Below are 22855 nucleotides of genomic sequence, written 5' to 3' on the forward strand. Positions count from 1 at the left end.
TCGGGTTTTCATAGTGTTTCCTGGACACCTGCGTGTGCAGACAATAAAAGAGGCATTTCATGCCATTGCAGGTAGGTAATACACAGGCAAAAACACCCACAGTTCCATGAAGAATCTCAATCAGCCTAACATTCTCATTACCCAGGATTTCCAAAAGTGATTGGGACACATGGGACTGATCAGAGTGGAGTTTGATCAAACATTATTTGGAAAATGTACCTCTCCTCCTGATGAATAATCAGACACAGTGTCTTCATCAAATATTTGACCTTCGTCAATATGTCGTTGGTCAGACACAGGTTCTAGGGATATGACATTCCCTGCAAATGACCCAACAAAAAAGAGGGCTATATGGAACATACCTATGGCACACATGGAGGACAAATATATGCAATGAGCATCCTTTACCTGAAACGAAGTGACCACTGCATCCTGCCACTGGTTCTGAGGAGGAGCTTCCCCCTGGAATGCCCTCACAAACAGAGCGATGGGCATTTTGCTGGAGAGCCAACTCTTCTGCAGGGGTTAGGTCTGGACCGCGTGGACCTCCACCTGTTTTTTGCTTGTCTGCCTTCTTATTAGCTTTAAAATGAATGTTTTTTTATATTATATGATTATTTATGTCAACAATTCTTTAAATAGTTATATACCAATATTTACCAATTTGAAGTATATTCTCGTACTTCACTTTAACCTGTTCCCATGTTCTCCTTGTGCTCACGTTTGATCTGGAATTATGACATATTAAATTCTGAAATAATTAATCTGACACATAGGAAATGAAACGCTGCATTCAGTAAGTACAATGCACAGTACTTAGCGTTTAATTCGTCGGCCACTTTTTGCCAGCCGTCTTTTCTGGTCTGGGCTGCTTTTGCAGTGTTAACCGCTGTGCATATTAAATCTTGAAATTCTTCTTGTCCTTCGAAAAAAAGGTCTTGCGCCGCGTGTGTGAAAAAAAAAATGCGGCCGTTCTTTCGTCATTTTGTTACAGCCTATCAAAGACTTGCTGATCTAGACTCAATATATACAGTATGGGTTTTTCACTCAGCGCGGGCGCGCGCATTCATCTCGTATGATTAGATCCATCTAGACTAATCTAATACACGGCTGCGTTTGAAAAACTGACCTATCCCGGATGAGTGTCATTGGCATAAACTTATCCAAGATGAGGCACCTGATCTCGGATGATTTAAGCGACGTACGAAAAATACCCCCATGGTCGTCAGTACGTGTGCTGCAATGAAGACGAGCTAACCCTGGGTGGAGTTCAACGTTTATGTAAAACCTTAAGAACATGTTTATTGGCTGAGCCAAATACCAATAGGGTTTTGGTGCGTGTTCGCTGTCAGAAGAAAAAAAAATTGTAGCCACGCCCCAAGCTGCGGCGAAGTAAACTCTATGAGGAACGACAAGTACCCTTCGCTGCAGGACGGAGTCAAGGATCCAATGTCTGACACATGCTGTATGAAGTATTCCGGTGTTCAGGGGTTGGCAGGGGAATTTAGGGTCAGATGTGGCCAGGTGGCAACTTACAGCGAGGATCATCTCGGGGATGACGGAGACGGAATATCTAGCTCAGACCCGAGAAAAGACAGCAGGTGAGACGTGGAGAGCTGCGAGTGAAATCAAGTAAAAGTGAGTGCGATCTGAGGCGCGTGAATTTTTGTTTTCATGTTGGTCAAAGAATACGGAAAGACGTGCGACGAACGTTAATGCTTGAAATATAAAGCAAATTCAGCTGCTGTTATATTGCTTTCTAATTCGCACACAAATAACACCCAATGCATTATCTGGAATCAGTGATGTCGGGTCTTTTTGGCGACCGGTTTTTACTGTAGGAGAACAACCGTTGGTAAAGGCAAATAATAATAATAATAATAATAAACACGAACGATATTGTTGAAAAACAACTTTGCACCAGTGTTGAAGTTTGCGATGTGCCTTTTGTTGCTCTCTACATTACAACAGAAGCGCATTTCAAATATTGCCACAGCTTGGAGACCTTTAAACCAAATACTGTACAGTAGCCTAAATGCTAACGGGTAAATAAAAATGTACCTTAATAAAGGCTATTTTTATACTGTTGCAGCCAACAGACTGAAGCACTTATGAAATCACGAACCTTCATTAACTGTATTATTGAAGCAGGGACATTGCACAAACAACGTGGAGATGGCCACCGAATTGACAGCGAACTCCATCGAAGCATTCCGCCAGTTCCACATCTTCCTGAAGATCGTTGGGCACCCCGTGACACGGGTTACTTAATCAGGTGAGCTGAGAGGGTCGGTGTTTACAGTGGCAGGAGATCTGGAGGAAACCACGCTGGATAATAGGAGCTGAATGAGTATAGCCGAAGTATTGCGTGTGTGGGAGTGAACGAAAGGGCAGGACGATTGAAACGCGGAAGAAAGGGATCGCGAAAAAGTGGTCCTAAGTTATGAGGTATCGAAAGGAGAAGAATGCAGCGATCACCACCAGTGTGACCCTTGTTCTGTCGAACCACGGAACCTATACATTTATTCTAAACAGTTAATACATACTGTACATTTCTTAAATAAATAAATTAATGAAAACAGACACTACCAAAATTAATTGTCTTTTAAGCTATTGGGAGAAAACCTATCCAATGGCTCAATCCAATGCCTTTCCCATTTTAATCTCGTTTTTTTTCCATCTTTATTGTGATTGTAAAACGAACTATGAAAAATTTTGTCAGATGGCGAGTAATACCATAAAAATCTCATTTTCATTTCGACGTTTTCTCTTTTAAACTTATAAATATTTGCATATGTAGCTTATTTCGACAAGGCAGTCCAAATCGACAGAACACCGACACGGGGCCACTCGAGGACAGGCGCGACTTTTCCCGGTATAGTAGTTTTCTTGTTGGTTTGGGTGGCAATTCCGTGGCCCGTAACAGTGCGAATAGGCGCACTAGAATTACCGATTTGCCTATTCTGCGTTGTGATGTTAGACGATAACCAAGCACGGCTGTTTGAGGGTTCAAACCTGAACATCCTGCCTGGTGTGCCTACATACTCTACTATATGGGCGCCGGTGTCTACCGTACCAGTGCTCATTCAAGCTGGTTCTTATTTTAGGCACAGATTTTATGTACAATAAAATAAATGAAGCAAATTGACACCTTTTATTGGCAAATTGAGTAGATTATATGAGGCAGCCCCTCCTCTTCTGAGATTGAGCTGCCTCGAAAGAGTGTTCCAATTTAATCTACAGTACTCAGATACCAATAAAAGGCGTCATTTTGCTTCGCTTACTGTTACATCCATAAAGGGCTAACCCGCTACATCATTCAAGTAATATGTTATATAATCTTCTGAAGAGTAACAAGAACATTTAAAAATGAGCCAAATTAACGCACAATTACTATAGCAAGTTAACTCAATTTACTGCACTTGGACCCTGACAGTATCTGTCATTCACGTAACGTTGATGTTCGTGAATGGAAAATTTAAGCTTCATGAAAAAAGGGCGTTTAATCGAAATCTGCTGATCACCTTGAAACTCCTAAATAGCAAACTTTGTAACATTCTAGTGTAAATTCAACGACTACTATTCCACTATATACAGCACCTGCTTGAAATTACAAAATGTACTATTGCATAGAGTTCCTAGCGCTTGTACAAATAATCCTTTGGTAAAATCTATAAAAACAACTTACATCGTGATGGTTATCGTCAGAGCGCTTCATAATAACAGGAGTGTTGCTCTTCCACATCACCTACTGCTCCTTGAATTCAGACGTTGTGGCAGTTTTGCATTGTAATCAGAGTACTTATTTCCTAGGAACCGAAAACGTGAATGCTTTCACTGAGATGAGTTTCGCTTTCTCCGGTTTGGCTGTGCACACGACGTCATTTGTCATTCGATTATCCGCGGAGCTGTCATGGACATTATCGACTTTGCCCATGGTAAACTGAAGGTGCTCATTATTTTTTTAAGTTACCACTGACGATGTACTTTGTTTTGTCTCATACTTTTATCGAAACCAGCAGATAAATTCCTTTATGGTTACATGTGCCATGCCAATGTTTGTTTTAATTTTGAAATTTTCATTTTCTCTTCTTGTACCCGACATTGGCCTTTATAGCCTGCCATATTTAATGTTAATGCTCAAGCGTTTAGTCTTGTTACACATAAAGTTACTCTTCCGTTCTTATCCCTATATGGGGTAGGAAAATATTTAAATTTTTAAATTATGTTCATTTTATGTTCATTTTGCAAGAGGTGATCTTTGGAACTACACATTGAATACAATAATGTTAAAATACAACACTTCATGCAATATACATTTACAACAGTATGTGCAATAAAATAAATAATATTCATTTATTCAAACCATCAGGCTGTTAGGATAGTATTCAGTAAGTAGTGAGTAAACTGATAAGGTAAATAAAGTGTGATAAACTAATCCTAAATGCGTTTGTAAGCATTACATTATTTTTTGTTGAAGTATTTAGGACTTTGTAAGTATTTTTCATACCAAATTCATTCATTTTCTAAACCCACATTTTAAAATGAAAGGTTGTATTGTAATACAAGACAGAAGGACCAAAAAATCTGCAGGCCTATACTTGATCAACTGGGTCAATTCAGATTCTCCCGTTAACTTACACAGATGTTTTTTGGAGGTAAACTGGAGTACCTGGAGGGAAATCCATGCAGACACAAGGAGTATGTGCCTTATTTTACCACTCTCGTGTACAGTATATTGTGCAACCACATTCTGCGTATGCTGGAGTGCATCTTGATGAAATGGTTATTTTCAGAAACGATTGGAGGTCACATCTCTACTGCCTACAAGAAGTGCTTGACAGTTTGAGGCTGGCTGGGTTGGCAGCTGACCCTTAGAAGTGTAGATTGGGTATGTTGGAAACATATTTTTTGGGGTATTCTGTTGGAAAACGGTTTGATTAGACCACTGTTGAGCAATGTGTGTGCGGTGCTTGCATATCCATGCCCAGAAACACAGAAGTAGCTATGTGCTTTCCTCGGAGTCGCTGGTTATTACAGAAGGTTCATTCCGAATTTTGCATATGGAGCTGCCCCTCTCACTGACCTAATGAGGGGCAGAAAGAATCTGGATTGATCAATGTCTGGACTGATGATTGTGGAAGGTCCTTCTCTGACTTAAAGACCGCTTTGTCTTTCTTCCCAGTTCTGCAGAATCCGGACTTTTCTAAGGAGTTCATTCTATAGACAGATGTGAGTGCATTTGGTTTGGTGGCGGTGCTTTCTCAGAGTTTCAATGGGGAAGAACATCCAGTAACATTTCTAAGCAGGAAATTGCTTCCCAGGGAGTGTAATTACTCAACCATCAAGAAATAATGTTTGGCAATCAAGTGGGCATTGGAGGCACGTATTTGTGGGGTAAGCAGTTTACCCTGGTGACTGATCAGGCCCCCCTTTAGTGGCTGTATGGGCTGAACGATATGAATTCCCGGTTCAAAAGGTGTTTTCGTGGCTTGCATCCATTTTGATTTTGATGTTTGCCGTTGTGTTGGTTCAGCTGCCCCAGAACAATTTCCAATCCTTGACATTTTCCGTAAGATTTTTTAAAAACTATATCCAGACTGTAAGTTTTATTTTCTATTATATCTTGTTCTATTTAATATTATTATACGTGATAAAAAACCACTTTGCTTTTACATTTTCTATACTTTGTTCTTGTGTTTAGAGTGATTGAAACAATAAATTGAAAATGAAGATACCTGTAGGAGGAGTTCACCTCTTTACTTGCTCATAAGGTTATCAAGGCAAAGAGGTCGCTCCTCAAAAGAAAGACAACTGCGGTAAGAGCAGGGCATATTGTTTGGTTAGGTAAGTGGCATAACCTAAAGTGTTGTGCTTTTAATTGTGTCATGATGTTACCCGCATGTTTGTCAGTGCTGGTGATAGCAAAGTTCTTAAGTAGAGACTCCTATATAATATTGGGAGATGTATTAAGATCCATTGTCTGTTTAAGGAATTCTATGTAAGAATGTGATGGGGTTGTAAGTGGAACATTGCGGGGTGACTGACGATTAAATGGCTTTCACCTGAGAGTTTGTCTATAGGATTGCTATGTGTATCTGTATGTCTGTTAATCCTAAAGTGCAAGAGTAGACCAACCTAGTAACAGACTTGGTAAGTCCTACAGAAACCCACAATAATACATTTATGTACGGTAAAATCCAGTTTTTTGGAGAGAAATCCCTAAAGTAACAAAGGTTTTTAATCATATACCTTTTTTTTTTAATTTAGAGTGTTGTACTCACTACTTTCCAGCCATTTGCAGCTCCTCTATTTCATAAACAAATAATGGTTTATTTTTAGGTTAGTAATAATAATAAAAATTATTTGCAGTTATATAGCACTTTTCTCACTACTCGGACTGCTTCATATATTGAGTGGGGAGCCACTTCACCACCGCTAATGTGTAGAATCCACTTGGATGATTCAACAACAGTCTTTATTGCGCTAGTACACTCACCACACATTAGCTATTAAGTAGTGAAAGGGTGAGAGACATTTAGCCAATTAGAGATACAGGATGATTAAAGGATCCAGAATGACTAGGCCATGGTGGGCAATTTAGCCAGGACATCAGGATACACCCAGCTCTTTATGAAGGATGCCCAGGGACTTTTTATGACCAGACGGAGTCAGGACCTCATTATTACGTCTCATCTGAAGGACGACACCATTTTTAAAGCATAGTGTTTCCATCACTGCAGTGTGATCCACACACTCACTGCGGGGTGAGCGTCCCCTGGTGAACTCGCCAGCACCTCTTAAAACAGCAACCTCAGCTTTTCCTGGTTGGTTTTCCATCCAAGTACTGCCCAAGGCTTAACGTGCTTAGCTCCAGGTGGAGGACCTGTTTTGAAGTGGATGTGGCATAGCTGCTAGATAAGAAATTTAGGTGCAATAATGCCAAAAACCTCTTGGGGCATATGGAGTTAAGAAACTGAATTTTAAAATGATAGACTCTCTGCTGCAAGATCTGCATTTTTTTTGCCAAAATGGCTGGGAAGAACAAATGCCTATGCCCAACAACAACACACCTCCACCAAATTATGACACCATGCCATGGAGGGCATCTTTTCTCCCTGACAGCAAGGAGAGACTGCAAGCAAACGCAAAGAAAAAGAATATGAATGATTGAAAAATGCACCAAACACTGCAAGATCCTGACAATGATTTGCCACATTTTGGTGAGATTTATATAAAAAATATAGAAAAACTTCCTGATGTGAGAATGTGAATCTACTGTATATTCTGTGTCTATTTTCAATTGGCTGTTCACTGGTCTATATTTGGCATGAAATATATATGCAGAAAACAACTTTGAATTAAGAAAATAACTTTGTTTCACACTGAATCTGGCTCTACTATAAATAACAAAGCAGAAATTTATGTTCGGCTTCATGTTCAACTGAAGGACACGAGGACCAAGATGCTGTAAAGAAATCTAATGTGCCTTTTTTTCCAAAAGTCTAATAGCTAACAGAACTGCTAAGAACCAACATTATTCTTGTAATCATATTTTTTTCAGTAAAATAATAAAGCAATCACTTACTCAGCTCAACTGCATTTTGTTTACAAATTTAATGATGTGAATAATGTGTATTATTTATACATACAGTACAAGTGTAAAATTGAAATACTGCATTTCAGGCTTTAAAACACTAGAGAGAGGCTTTCTTACAAGCTAAATTGGTCCATGGTAATTAACAGAAAACCAATTTGTACAAAGCTTCTTGCAAATTTCCCAAACTGGGCACATAATAATGCCAGCATGCCACCATCTTGTGCTCTGGTGTCCTTGTGTCAATCAGACATCTGGAAAGGATGCTGCATGTAATGTTTGTTCTTAGGATAAAAATTCTGAATAACTGATTGATTTAAATGGGAAGGAAAAAATATATAAAAGACAGCAAAGAACTACAATCAAAAATTGAAAGAGTCAGTGACACTTTATTAACCCAATAATGTACTGTAGTCTGTGTACATCAGTAAAAATGTATTTTCCAGTTGAAGAAAGATCACTTTTTAATACTCAATGATAATGAATATATATATATTTTACATCTACTGCTTTATTAAGTATACAATAATGGCTGACATCTCCACTAAAATATTTACTGTAAGTGATCTCTTCAGTCACTATTTAAGTTATGATTAAATTAGACTCAATGAAGTGCTACTTATGACTTGTATGAATGACATAATTGAAATATTTTTTTTACCTTTTAGGAGTACTTAAATATCGCAACCTAAGTGCTAAATTTATTCAGTTGTTCTTTGGCTTTTTTAAGCCGCTCCATTCGCTCTATTATGAAATTTCTTTTTTCTTCAATTTCTCTGTTCTCCTCAAGCAGCTCATTAACATTGTTGTCCCCTTGAATGAGCTCCAGTACCTGTTTTTGCAGCCTAGTTCCATACTGATTAACAATATAGTGCAGGATGATCAAAGGAATCTGGTTTGCTAGTCGATCAGAAGTAATCTGTAAAGGGAAATAATTTTATTACTATTCAAATATAGATGAACAAGTACAGAATTGTTACTTCCATCTTTAGAATAACTAGGGGGCTTTGCCCGCCAACCCCCATGTTTGGTTTTCCAGATACACACTTTTAAGATTTTTTTTCTTTGAATTAACAATGATAATGATGTCAATAATAATAATCCTCACACTGTAGCATAGAAGAGACAGATATGACAAAATAAAATTAAACAATCAAAATGGCAACAGGACTGTAACTCTTGAGTGAACTGCTAAAAGCTGATTCAACCTAAACTATGATTGTCTTCCAAATGGACATACATTTAAACTTGTGGTTAAAACTTAGCAAATATCATCTTCTTTTGATCACTACCATTTGTGAGATTCACTCTGGTCATGCTAAAGCAGTTGTGTGTTTTTTTGGATAGGTTGAATAACCAGGAAGTGGCTTTACAGAATTTTCTGCCCAGAGAATGAGTAATGGTGCTTATTTCATCATCTTATTCAAAATTCTTAACCCTGTGGTGGAGCCCCTACAAAATTAAGAGTGACAAGGTTTGATGAACTAAATGTCTCAACCTAACAAGGTCACCAAAGAGCATATCTTCCATATCAACCTGTTGAAACCATGGAAGGATTGGGATGACACTGCATTCCCGGCGGGGAATGCAGTAATCATTATTTGCATATTTGACCTTGCTAAATATTGGGGAAAATTTGTCCCCTGCCTAAAAAAGGCAGTTGGAAGCTGTTAGCCTGTCCTTTTGGGAAGTAGTAGACATCAAGCAGGGTCTGACTTCACTTGTGATATCATCACTGAACTGGTGTTGTGGTTCTTGAATGCCCATATTGCCTTCCATGACAAAGAATGCTGAGGTCAAGCTGAAACGTAGATGTATGCTTGAACTGGGGGTCACAGAGGAAATCTTTAGCTCTTGGTTGAGCCCTATGATTTTAGTGCCAAACCCAATATAGTAGTTGTTACTTTTGTAGTGACTTTCAATGACTTAACCAGGTCTTTTTATTTGATACCTATTCCATGCCACGAGCTGACAAAGGGAACTGCCATGCAAGCAATATGACAAAAAATATATGGACTATGACAAATGGAAACTGTTCAATCAGACTGTGGGATGCTGCAATCATGTGCTATTTTCTATGAATGTTAAGTCAGCACAAACTTGTGTTATTGTTTGGAGAGCATTGTGGCCTTGTATAAACTTACATGTTTGTCTGTGGGGGCCCTGGACCTGGAGAGACAGTATTAAGCCTTGTAAAATTTCTCTGCACACCTTGATGCCAACGGATGGATGGATGATGTTACCACCTGTTCCTGAGAATCCCTTCTGCACTTGAATTGACGACACCGGCAGACTCCAATCCTTGGGACCCCACTCTAGGACCAGGTTTTTTTCATTGGCTTCATTCATCTTTCTACTATCTGCAGTGTAAGCCAACATTAACTCAAGCTAAGTGTATTCCACCTAAGTGATTATTAATTAATATTACCACCATATCACTGGGGAGGGATATTGCTGTTTAATTTATATCTACAGTGCATCCGGAAAGTATTCACAGTGCATCACTTTTTCCAGATTTTGTTATGTTACAGCCTTATTCCAAAATGGATTAAATTCATTTTTTTCCTCAGAATTCTACACACAACACCCCATAATGACAACGTGAAAAACGTTTACTTGAGATTTTTGCAAATTTATTAAAAATAAAAAAATGGAGAAAGCACATGTACATAAGTATTCACAGCCTTTGCCATGAAGCTCAAAATTGAGCTCAGATGCATCCTGTTTCCCCTGATCATCCTTGAGATGTTTCTGCAGCTTAATTGGAGTCCACCTGTGGTAAATTCAGTTGATTGGACATGATTTGGAAAGGCACACACCTGTCTATATAAGGTCTCACAGTTGACAGTTCATGTCAGAGCACAAACCAAGCATGAAGTCAAAGGAATTGTCTGTAGACCTCCGAGACAGGATTGTCTCTAGGCACAAATCTGGGGAAGGTTACAGAAAAATTTCTGCTGCTTTGAAGGTCCCAATGAGCACAGTGGCCTCCATCATCTGTAAGTGGAAGAAGTTCGAAACCACCGGGACTCTTCCTAGAGCTGGCCGGCCATCTAAACTGAACGATCAGGGGAGAAGGGCCTTAGTCAGGGAGGTGACCAAGAACCCGATGGTCACTCTGTCAGAGCTCCAGAGGTCCTCTGTGGAGAGAGGAGAACCTTCCAGAAGGACAACCATCTCTGCAGCAATCCACCAATCAGGCCTGTATGGTACAGTGGCCAGACGGAAGCCACTCCTTAGTAAAAGGCACATGGCAGCCTGCCTGAAGTTTGCCAAAATGCACCTGAAGGACTCTCAGACCATGAGAAAGAAAATTCTGTGGTCTGATGAGACAAAGATTGAACTCTTTGGTGTGAATGCTAGGCGTCACATTTGGAGGAAACCTGGCACCATCCCTACAGTGAAGCATGGTGGTGGCAGCATCATGCTGTGGGGATGTTTTTCAGCGGCAGGAACTGGGAGACTAGTCAGGATAAAGGGAAAGATGACTGCAGCAATGTACAGAGACATCCTGGATGAAAACCTGCTCCAGAGCACTCTTGACCTCAGACTGGGGCGACGGTTCATCTTTCAGCAGGACAACGACCCTAAGCACACAGCCAAGATATCAAAGGAGTGGCTTCAGGACAACTCTGTGAATGTCCTTGAGTGGCCCAGCCAGAGCCCAGACTTGAATCTGATTGAACATCTCTGGAGAGATCTTAAAATGGCTGTGCACCGACGCTTCCCATCCAACCTAATGGAGCTTGAGAGGTGCTGCAAAGAGGAATAGGCGAAACTGGCCAAGGATAGGTGTGCCAAGCTTGTGGCATCATATTCACAGACTTGAGGCTGTAATTGCTGCCAAAGGTGCATCGACAAAATATAGAGCAAAGGCTGTGAATACTTATGTACATGTGATTTCTCAGTTTTTTTATTTTTAATAAATTTGAAAAAACCTCAAGTAAACTTTTTTCACATTGTCATTATGGGGTGTTGTGTGTAGAATTCTGAGGAAAAAAATGAATTTAATCCATTTTGGAATAAGGCTGTAACATAATAAAATGTGGAAAAAGTGATGCGCTGTGAATACTTTCTGGATGCACTGTATATACTGTAGATGTAGTTTAGTACCCCGCTGCAGTCCTTAACAAACCCATTTCCAGGGAGCTTGCATTCCCTGCTGGATACAGTGAATTATTCAAAAGAAATGTGATTTTGTGTTGAACAAGGCTAAATATTTGGGCTACATAATGGGTAGAGCACAGTCAAACCCCAATATTCAAAACTTGCTGCCATTTGTTACTGGCCTTGGCCGAAAGTCAAGTGACAGGTGCAAGGTTTTCTGGGTCTTGCTGGATATTTCTGGTGCTTTTGTGACCTGATTCTCAGAAAGAGCTAATGTTTTGACTGAACTTACTCAAAAATATATCCCTAATGCTGTTGTGCGGAGTTCCAAAGCTGAAGTAGCATTCATTGACCTTAAGAAGGCTAATATCAATTCCAGTTCTAATTACTCCTGATTTTTCTTTTGCTTTTTGCCTCCAGAGTGACATATCTGACACTGGTCTTTGGGCTTTGCTAAACCAGACTGTCGACACAGTCCTGAACACCCTCTGATGTACCTAAGCTGAAAACTGCTGTGTGACAATGTGGGTCTTGCTCCATGCTCCCATCTCCCTTATTGGAGCTCTAGAACCCAACACCGTCTGTAATGTATCCAGATGAGCTGGACAATGAGGACATCAAAACGAAGCAAGAGGAAAGGTGCAAAAGTGCAAAACAGTGTTTTTATTAAAACAACAAAACCAGCGTCCTAATAAATACTGCAGTGCACACAAAATGTCCATAAATAAATAATCAATTAAAAACGGTGAAAATGTGGAGGTTAAATTCCAATAAATAAATCCAACTAAAACTGAGTTTAAAACACTGGCTGGAAGCAATTCCTTCTTTAAAAAAACATGGTGCCTTCTTCAGCTGGCAGCTCCCCTGCTTCTCCCATCCGGACTGTACACCGGTGGAGTCACCCTACCTGCAGCTGACCTTCTCCTAAGGGTCTGGAAGCCTTTCAGTCCCTGAGTTCATAGGGCTCCACCAGACTGAGACTTGGGTTCTCCAGGAACCAGGGCGCTCACACTGGAGCTTCCACCTCCCAAGCCTCCAACTCCCACTGCCTTCCATGGCCTTACGCGGCAAGCCATCCTCGACTGTGGTCACTCCTGCTCCTCTGCAAAACTTAGTAGGAATGACCCAATCTGTCTGCCCCCTTGTGCCGGCCAAACACCCCGCTAGGTCTCACTTCCTAGCTGCCATCCTTTTGCTCGCTTGCTCGCTCACACCCACACCGGCTCTCAGCTTCCAGCTTCCCTTTCTTCCTCCTCTAACCTCCGTTCTTTCTTTCAATCTTATGTCTATTCTTCTCACTTCCACTTCTCCTATTTATAATGAGGACGTGGCACAGGTATGGCGATTAGCAGCTCCTCCCATCAATTATGGACACGGACGATTCCTCATTTGTGCACTTAAGTGAGGAAACGCCCACACAACGTCACATCCGAGAACCGCTCCGGCCACACTACCATGACCCTTCTTTAAGCAGCGAGTGCGGCGATTATTTATTTAAAAACTGTCCTTTTCTTCTAAGTCGCAGACCCACTATACCACGTGCTGGACAGGGAGAAGTAGCACACAACCTTGGAACATTTGGCACTCGCCTTAAAGTGGGTGATTATACAAATGAGGTATTATCTCCTCAGGAGGGAATTTACTCTAGTAAATCGGGGTGAGGGGGGGTGCTCTTGCTAATACATTTTTCCTTCCAGGAACCAGCCCATTAAATCCACTCTGCACTGCAAGTAGTCAGTTATTCTTCATACTCCCACTGACTGAGACAGATGGCTCAGAAGTGCTTCTTTTTTTTTGCATTTTTCAAGCACCCTCACATAATAATTAGGACCCTCACATGGAAGGACTACTCCTTTTTGCAGTTTGAAAGGGAAAATAGTAGATGGACTTGGGGATGCTGCCGGACAGGAAGGACTGTTCCCTCAGTACCAGAGCTGGTGGTGCTCTTCTAGCATGACTCCCATTTGGACACACACAGTGCTCCATAAGTTGTAATTTTGGCAAAATCCAAATGGATTGCGGTCACACTATGAGTACCTGTTGTCGATGGGTGATGCAAGGAACATTATAAATACATGGAACAGTATTACTTGGCCAGTAACCTGGCCACGACTCTGCCTGATTGCTGTGTCTAGGTATAGGAGAGTGGTAGATCCCGCTACAATAAATAACCGTGCTATTCCTGTTTCAAGCTGAATAAAGCTGGTTTTGCTAAAGTATTGAGACTCGGCCTCATGTTTTGGGGTGCAAGACAGGGACTCACACATCATATGGTACCAGAAGTGGGGTCCTTGCAGTGATCCCCAAGAGGTACAGCAAAACCCAGAGCAAAATGGGGCTGTGGCGACCACCTCTGTCTTGACGCAGCCACGAGTTGTGCTGCCGAAAATGGCTCCATCAGACAACCTTGATGGTTTCCTATTCTGCTTTGAACATATGACAACATTGATGCGCTGGGACAGAGGAACCTGGGTAGCTATTTCAGCCCCGTTTTTAACTGGAGAAGCCCTCCAAGCCGTACGCAATCTCCCTTCCAAAAGGCTCGATGTTTATGACTACCTGAAGCAACAGATCCTTTTCTGCACGGCTGTGAGCCCGTTGGCCAAGGGCCGCTAGTTTCGGCTGTGGCATATTGATCTGGATCGCCACCCAGGCAGAGTTTGCTCACCTACAACGAGCCGATAACCACTTGGATTATGCATTCAGACAAGCCCAAATCACAAATGACTGTTACTATCTATTTAGAGAGGACCCTGATTTTAAAAGACCACATTTTTTACTTAAGGATGGTTTTCTGTATCGGGTGATTTCTGATTGCATGGTTGATGGACGTATCAAGCAGTTGGTAGTACCAAGTGAGTATAGGGAGAAGGTTTTAAAAATTGCTGACAGTCACGTTTTGGGGGATCACCTCGGTGCGGAAAAGACAAGGGAACGCATTTCAAAATGCTTTTATTGGGTGAATATGGGCTGGGATGTGGAGCGATTTTGTAAGGTCTGTCTCAACTGTCAAAGTTTCTACCCACAGATCTGCCAGGACACTGATGCCTATTTTAGACGTCCAATTTCAGAGGGCAGGATTAGATATTGTTGGCCCGCTTCCCAGGAGTAAAAGTGGCTTTCAGTATGCGTTTGTGTTAATCGACCACGCCGCAAGATACCCAGAAGTAGCAGTGCTGCGGCAGGCAGACACCTGAACTATTGCAAAAGCACTCTTGGATATGTTCACACACATTGGAATCCCTCGCCAGATTCTCACTGATCAAGACACACCCTTTATGTCTCACATCATGATGCAGCAATGCGAAAGTTTCAGAATTAAGCAGTTACACTCCATGGTTTATCATCCGCAGACGAATGGACTGACTTTAAGATTTAATAAAACCCTAAAACAGATGATTCGGTGGGTAGCCCATGACAATCCAACTTCCTGGGATACAGTTGTACCTGTCCTCCTGTTTGTTGTCCGGAAGGCCCTGCAAGCATCCATTGGGATGAGTCCTTTTGAACTATGGTATTGGACATTTTTCGGGATGAATGGATGGGGACTTGCGAGACACCCCCTAGGGGAAGGTTCATTGACCGAGTTGTTTCACTGCAAGAGCAGATTGCCAGATTGTCCACTATTGCAGTGGAACATCAGCAGCGTGAGCAGGTGGCACAAAAATGTAATTATGACAAGACAAGTAAACTCTGTGAGTTTAAGAAGGGGGATTGTGTGCTGGTATTGACGCCATCCAACCCACATAAATTTTGGGCCGAGTGGCAAGGGCTGGTAGAGCTAGAAGAGCGTATGTCCCCAGTGAATTATAAAGTCAGAATTCCCGGGCAGCAGAAACCCATACAAATTTTGCATATTAATCTTTTAAAGCAGTGGCACGGCCATCACAAAGTCCTGGTCATGGCTGCAGTGGTCCCCCAGACTGAGGTCGCTATTGGGGATGATTTAACTGAGCCCAGAAAGCGGAACTGCTATCGCTGATCGAGGGGAACTTGCATGTCTTTTCGGCAACACCTGGCCAGATGACGATTGCAGAACACAAGATTGTCACTCCACCGGTTTTACTATTCAGGTGGCCCCGTATCACCTGCCAGAGGCAACAAGGAAAGTGATACACGAGGAAGTCCAACAGATGCTCCAATTAGGCGTTTTTCGGCCAAGCAAAAGTGAATGGCAAAGTCTAGTCATACTTGTCTCAAAGTCTGACAGTTTGATTCGGTTCTGTATTGATTTTGAATAAGATTTCCAAATTTGATGCATACCCAATGCCATGTGTGGACGGGCAGGCTTCATATAACTCCACCCTTGATCTCCCGAAGGGTTATTGGCAGGTTCCCTGGGAGGAGTCTAGTTGTGAGAAAACCGTGTTCGCCACTCCAGACGGGTTGTTTGAATTTACGCCACTCCCTTTTTGGTCTTCATGGTGCACCGCTGGACCAGATCCTGCCTCCCCATTCTGTGTATGCGGGTGCCTATCTTGATGATGTGGTCATTTTCAGTAATGACTGGGAATCTCATCTCGTTTGGCTTCAGGCAGTGCTTGACAGTTTATGGCTGGCGGCGTTAATGGCCAACCCTAAGAAGTGCCAGCTGGGTGTGTCAGAAACCCACTATCTGGGATATTCCATCGGGAAGGGTTTGCTCAGGCCTGAAATGGATAAGCTGGGGGAGGTGCTTGCATATCCCTGTCCCTGCCTCCCTCGGGCTCATGGGGTATTATAACAACAACAACATTTATTTCTATAGCACATTTTTATACAAACAATGTAGCTCAAAGTGCTTTACAAGATGAAGAAAGAAAAAAATAAAAATAAAAATTAGGCAATACTAATTAACAAAGAATAAAGTAAGGTCCGATGGCCAGGGAGGACAGAAAAAACAAACAGAAAAAAAACTCCAGACGGCTAGAGAAAAAAAAAATGTTAGGCATTCTACCTAACATAAATGACCTCAATCAGTCCTCATCATAGGTGGTTCATTCCCAATTTTGCACATCGGGCCGTCCCCCTTACTGACTTGACAAAAGGCAGTAAGAATCATAGTGCTATCTGGACCGACGCCTGTGAAAGAGCTTTCGCGGACCTAAAAGCCATTTTGTTATCATTCCCGGTTCTGGGACAGTCCTGACTTTTCGAAGGAATTTATCTGCAAATGGATGCTAGTGCTTTTGTTTTGGAAGCGGTGCTCTCACAAAGTTTTGAGGGGGAAGAGCACCCCATCACGTGATGCAAGAAACATTATAACTGCAGGGAACAGTATTACTTGGCCACGACCCTGCCTGATTGCTGTGTCTGGGCATAGGAGAGTGGTAGATCCTGCTACAGTAAATAACCGTGCTGTTCCTGTTTTAAGCTGAATAAAGTTGGTTTTGCTAAAGTACTGAGACTCAGCCTCGTGTTTTGGGGTGCAAGACAGGGACTCACACATCACAATAAATATATATTATATATATATGTATACCTGTATGTACTGTATGTGTATATATGTATATGTATGTGTATATATATATATATATATGTGTATGTATACATATCTGTGTGTGCACAAATGCTTTATGGGTTTTGTCTAAAGTTTTAAATATTCATATTGACTAGCAATTCAGTATAATAAAACAATCAGTAACAAACATATCCTTACCTCAAAGTACGTATTCAAATGACCGTTCATCAAAGACGCATCAGTTTGTTTTGAATATATAGACCTCATTTTAGTCAATATTGTACTGTAAATGGAATCTTGCGAAAAAATATTTTTTTCCATATCAAACTGAGAATGCAACATTTTTTCAGCTTCCTGGAATTCTTTTTCCAAAATATCTCCAATCAAGTTCTGCAATTTTGGAAAAAAAGTAAAATATTAGATAGATAGATAGACAGACAGACAGACAGATAGATAGCACTTCATTTGTCCCCTGGGTGAATTTTAGCTTTGTACAGAATGTCAATAAATAAATAAATTAAGAAGAAAATAAATATTATTATTGTAACAAACAACAAGCCACTTCTCAAATGCACACCAGTATAACTAAAGAGAAAAAAACTTTTGATTTGACTAAAGATAAAAAGAGCAGTCATTATCACAGTGAGACATTATGCAGATGTATTGCTGTTGGTATGAAGGAGCCCCAGTAGCGTTTCTCACCACATTTGTGCTGAAAGATTCATTGGCTGAAAGTTCTCAGCCCCACCAAATTAACAAGCTATCTTGAAGTGATATTACCAAGCCCTGCACACCACAGCATAGACAAATAAAGTATCAATAAAGTAACAAATAAAGCAAACTATTATTACAACAATAATACACAATAGTATATTAGCTTTAAGGTGGAATTACAGGTAATTACTGATCAAGTTTGATTGATAAGATCAATACACATTAAACTATTTCATTTCCTGTGAGGGGCAGCACGGTGGCGCAGTGGGTAGCGCTGCTGCCACGCTGTTGGGAGACCTGGAGACCTGGGTTCGCTTCCCGGGTCCTCCCTGCGTGGAGTTTGCATGTTCTCCCCGTGTCTGCGTGGGTTTCCTCCGGGCGCTCCGGTTTCCTCCCACAGTCCAAAGACATGCAGGTTAGGTGGATTGGCAATTCTAACTTGGCCCTAGTGTGTGCTTGGTGTGTGGGTGTGTTTGTGTGTGTCCTGCAGTGGGTTGGCACCCTTGCCCGGGATTGGTTCCTGCCTTGTGCCCTGTGTTGGCTGGGATTGGCTCCAGCAGACCCCCGTGACCCTGTGTTCGGATTCAGCGGGTTGGAAAATGGATGGATGGATGGATTTCCTGTGAGATGAATGAGAACAAACAGTTGGCATGGTTTTGAGCTGGTTTATTTATTTATTTGTTGATTATCCTGTAATAATTTTATATGTAAATGTTTTTGTTAAGTCATTTCTTTGATATTTAATTTCTCATTAAGTGTTTCTTGGTTTTTGATTTTTTTAAGCTTAATTTATTTTGTTATTTATCTTGTTATTTTCTTTGTGTTTTGTATGGTGAACCAAAGGGTGTGGTGCCACATGATGCAGCAGCTGTGGGCACCATCCTCAATATACAGCATATAAAACAATGAGGTGCCTCATTAGCTGCTGCTCATGTTGTTTGGCACACTTTGTTTAGAACCCTCATTTGATTGGTAAATTCTTGTTATTGATTCTTCGTTTTTTGAGTTTTGCACTTGCCCATGCTCTCTTGTGGATACTTTGAGGCAACATTTTATTATTTCCAAGACTACATTTTGGAATTCTCTTCTTGTTTTGTCTTTGAGATTTTGTTTTTAAGCAAACTGTAGATACACTGTTCTGTTAATTGGGCTAGGGTTTTCATGGTTCACCTCTCCCTTTCTGAGTCTTATAGACTTGTTCTTTTTCGAGCTTGCAGAGCACAGGTTTCCTTTTGAGTTAAGGGTAGAACAACTTTGTACTTCTAGGCCTATCTTAAATATGCAGCCATTTTTGAGTTCTGCAGGCTAAGATATCATAACTCAATGTTGCCTTCCTTTGTAAGTCATTTTGGATAAAAGCATATGTTAAGCAAATAATATAAATATAAATGTTTTCATCTTGCATCTAGTGCTGCAGGGAGAGGCCCACTCCTCTGTGATCGTGAGCAGGATTAAGAGGGTTAGATAAATGGACAGATAGTTATTTGCTTAGTCTAAACATGCATGTTTAAGACATTAGATTTTTTTTAGATAGATAGATAGATAGATAGATAGATAGATACTTTATTAATCCCAAGTTTTTTGCCAAGAGGTTAATTTTTACAATATTTTAAAAAGGACGCCTGATATTATTATAATGGAGATTTTAAGTGAACTGTGTATGGTTTGATGAGGACATGGTTTTGAACAGCACATTGGCAGTAGTAACTTCCAAAGCAGATTATATTTCAATTGTGATGTTGTGGTAGTTTCTGCAAAAGGAATATTTCCATATGTAAACCACCCATTCATAAAGCAATTGCACATTAATTTCCATAATCATTTTGTGTTTTAACAATATTAATGTAGGTAAATGCATCAGTGTTGGAACTTACAATTAATTCTTGTTAAGAACAAAGAAACAGCTATGTATGCCATTCATCAAATACAGCTATAATTGAACAGTGCCATATTATAAGCTAGCAGTTGTTTCCTTGAAACCAATATAGTGGGATATTGAAAGAAATAAATCTTACAAACAGAAAATTGTGTTGTACTTTCTTGTAATATTGGTGCAATACTATTTTTATTTGTGTGTTTTTGTTTTCTTTTAGATTCCTAATTTTTTGCTATAGTCTAATACCATGCTATCATGTGTGGTGAGCGGCTGGGGGCGGTACCCAGCTGGGGCGCCTGGAAGGACCGGTAGAGGGACCGTGCCTCTTCTGGACCACAAGAGGGCAGCTGCTCTGGTTGGTATGGGGACCACGGGAACAGAGCATGGAAGCTCAACCCTATAGGAGCCCATGGTCACCGTTAGGGGGCGCCCAGATGCCTAAGAAGCCCTGGACATCAGCACTTCCGCCACACCCGGAGGTGCTGGTGCAAGGAAAACCAGGGACACCCAGAGTGTTTCCAGGTGCTTGTGCAGCACTTCCGCCACACCAGGAAGTGCTGCAGGAAGCTTATCAGGAAGCACCTGGAGCACATCCGGGTGGGCATAAAAGGGGCCGCCTCCCTCCATTCATTAGCTGGAGTCGGGTGGAAGAGAACAGAGCTCGGAGGAAAGGAGTGGAGGCGGTGAAGAGAGAGACGGTGAAGTTGAGAGCCTGGACTTGAGGGTGTGTGGTACAGGGGCACTGGGTTGTGCATGGTACTTTGTATATAGTTGTAAATATGAATAAACGTGTGGTATTGTAAACCATCGGTGTCTGCTTATCTGTGTACGGGCTGCTCTCCACACATGTTAGCTGGTAGCTGTAAATTGACCTGGCGCTTATATCAGCATCATTAGTTGCAAGGCTGAAACCATCCTTGAAAGGGACATCAGTCCATCTCGCCACACATGCTGTACTTGTGTACTCACAGGCACATACAGCCAAATTAGAATCATCAAATAATCTGGACATCTTTGGGATAGGGAAGGATGACAGAATAACCAAGAAAAAAAATCCATGCATTGTAAAATACAGTACACATACGTCCTGTTAACCCAAAAATTTTAGCAAGCATGTCACGCCTTTTTAATATTACACTTGGATTTAAAGTTATTTGCCATTTTTAGACAATATCACAAAATAAACACTAAAAACTGTTTGTCAGATATGTCAGAATTAAATTTTTCCCTGTGCAAACCTGGTATTTTATTGCCATAGAGTAAATCCTACTGCTTCATAATTGCATTTACTTATGGGGTGGATAAAATAACAGACACTCCACATGAAAAAGAGTTTTACTTAGAAGTTACTAGATTACAATTACAAAAGCAACTGCAAAAGTGAGTTTCATTAGGTTGATTGAGAATTAGAAGTACTGTATGTGTCTGCTATTAATAATGTCTGACATTTACCACTTTGTGTTTTCGAAGCAAAATGTTGGAACTAGTGGAGACCTAAAAAGGCCAAATAGGCAGTGTTGGAATTTCAGGTGCATTGGTCACAAAAACTGCATACATTTTTTCATGTACCATGGGAAACAGACACAAAAAGAATGACAGCATATGGCAAGCCTGGACAAACTGCATCAACACACAGAAACAGCTATCACAGTTTGAGGCTTACAGAGAGGAATGATGTACACTTCCCATGATAGCTGCTAAATGGCACAAAACGACAACCCCAAAATTGCCTAAAAATTGAATCACTGAATCTATGATCCAGATTTAATAACACTGTTTTTTACAAGTTTCATAAAGGTCATCCATTCGGAAACTGCATATATTCAATGCCACAAAGATGCATAACTTGGTATAAGGGGCAACAAATATAGATCCCTGAGCAATAGAGAAAAGTAATTTGGTCTATTGGAGTCATCTTTCACCAAAATTTCTACATCTATATGAATCCAAAGGATACAATCAATTTATAATTATTTGCTGCCAACTATTAAACATGGAAAAACCTCTGTAATGATATATACAGCCATTGTGAGTCATTAGGTCAGGGTCAAGTAACGGCCAAACAATACAGTAGAACCTCTGATCACGAATGTTTCCGAACACGTGCAAATCGGGTTACGATTGAAAAGTTTGCCAAAATTTTGCATCTGTTCACGACCACACGCTCTGGTGGAGAACAAAAACACTGGCGGCCAGTTTCCGTACGCGCCAATGATTTCCCATTCTAAGTTTCCCATTTTCTTTTGTTTGTGTATACAGGGCTTAACAAAGCAGCTGATGCTGCAAAAGGAGTTATAATGTTAACCAAGCAGAGGCCTCAAGTGCTGGAAGAGGTGGGAAAACTGTTGCTAGTGTGGCTGAATGAGAAGCAACTTGCAGGGGACAGCGTAAGTGAGGCAATCATATGCGAGAAAGCCAGAAAGATTTATGGCGATTTGCTGAAAAAAAAATCCTTTGAGTGGCGAAGGTGAGGAATTTAAAGCCAGTAGAGGATGGTTTGAAAAGTTTCGCAAGTGAAGTGGAATTAAATTTTTTTTCCCTGTGCTTAAAACTCATAAAAAAAGTTTACAGCGAGCAGTTCGTAAGGGTCTAGCGCAAACTCTTACAATGTTAGTTTTCTCTGTTGTTCAAGGTTTTCTCAGTGTTATTCAATGTTTTTACATTTAGTTTACTATTACACTGTGCATTCTATGGTATAATTAACTATTTTTGTGCTTAAAAAATATATATATTTACATATAGTTTGTACGGTCTGGAACGGATGAATTGTATTTACATACAATCCTATGGGGAAATTATGTTTGGGTCGCGACCAAATCAGGTCACGTCCAGAGTTTTGGAATGAATTATGGTTGTGACCAGAGGTACCACTGTATAAGACCAATTGAAAGAACCAGTTGCACTTGAGAGCAAAGATGATAATCCCCATTACACACTGCAAAAACTCAAGAGAGGTTTCATGAATTAACTCAAATGCCTTCAGTGTCCTCTCCAGTCGCCAGACCTAAGCATTGTTGAACATTTATGGGACATTCTGGAGTGCTGAATGAAAAGTAGATTACTGCTTCCTTTATTCTTCAAAGAACTGGAGTGCAGTACCCTGCTACATACTATTCCGATC

The 22855-nt window shown here is 40.8% G+C and overlaps 2 protein-coding genes across 2 annotated transcripts in view; both read right to left on the reverse strand.

Annotated features, from left to right (window-relative positions):
- LOC114650728 (interferon-induced GTP-binding protein Mx-like) overlaps positions 1-3849 on the reverse strand; it is a 74352-nt gene extending 70503 nt beyond the window's left edge. The window contains 1 exon segment of the mRNA XM_028800537.2: positions 3689-3849. Coding sequence (XP_028656370.2) covers positions 3689-3745 — 57 coding nt within the window. The 5' untranslated portion in view covers positions 3746-3849.
- A 4112-nt stretch (positions 3850-7961) lies between these two features.
- Positions 7962-22855, reverse strand: part of LOC114650730 (interferon-induced GTP-binding protein Mx-like) — a 50723-nt gene continuing 35829 nt past the window's right edge. The window contains exons 13-14 of the mRNA XM_028800543.2: positions 17343-17534; positions 7962-8516 (exon numbers count right to left, since the gene is read on the reverse strand). Of these exons, the coding sequence (XP_028656376.2) occupies positions 8286-8516; positions 17343-17534 (423 nt within the window). The 3' untranslated portion in view covers positions 7962-8285. The remainder of the gene's footprint in view (positions 8517-17342; positions 17535-22855) is intronic.

Source organism: Erpetoichthys calabaricus, chromosome 4 (genome assembly GCF_900747795.2).
Source record: "Erpetoichthys calabaricus chromosome 4, fErpCal1.3, whole genome shotgun sequence".
In the NCBI taxonomy this organism is placed as follows: Eukaryota; Metazoa; Chordata; class Cladistia; order Polypteriformes; family Polypteridae; genus Erpetoichthys; species Erpetoichthys calabaricus.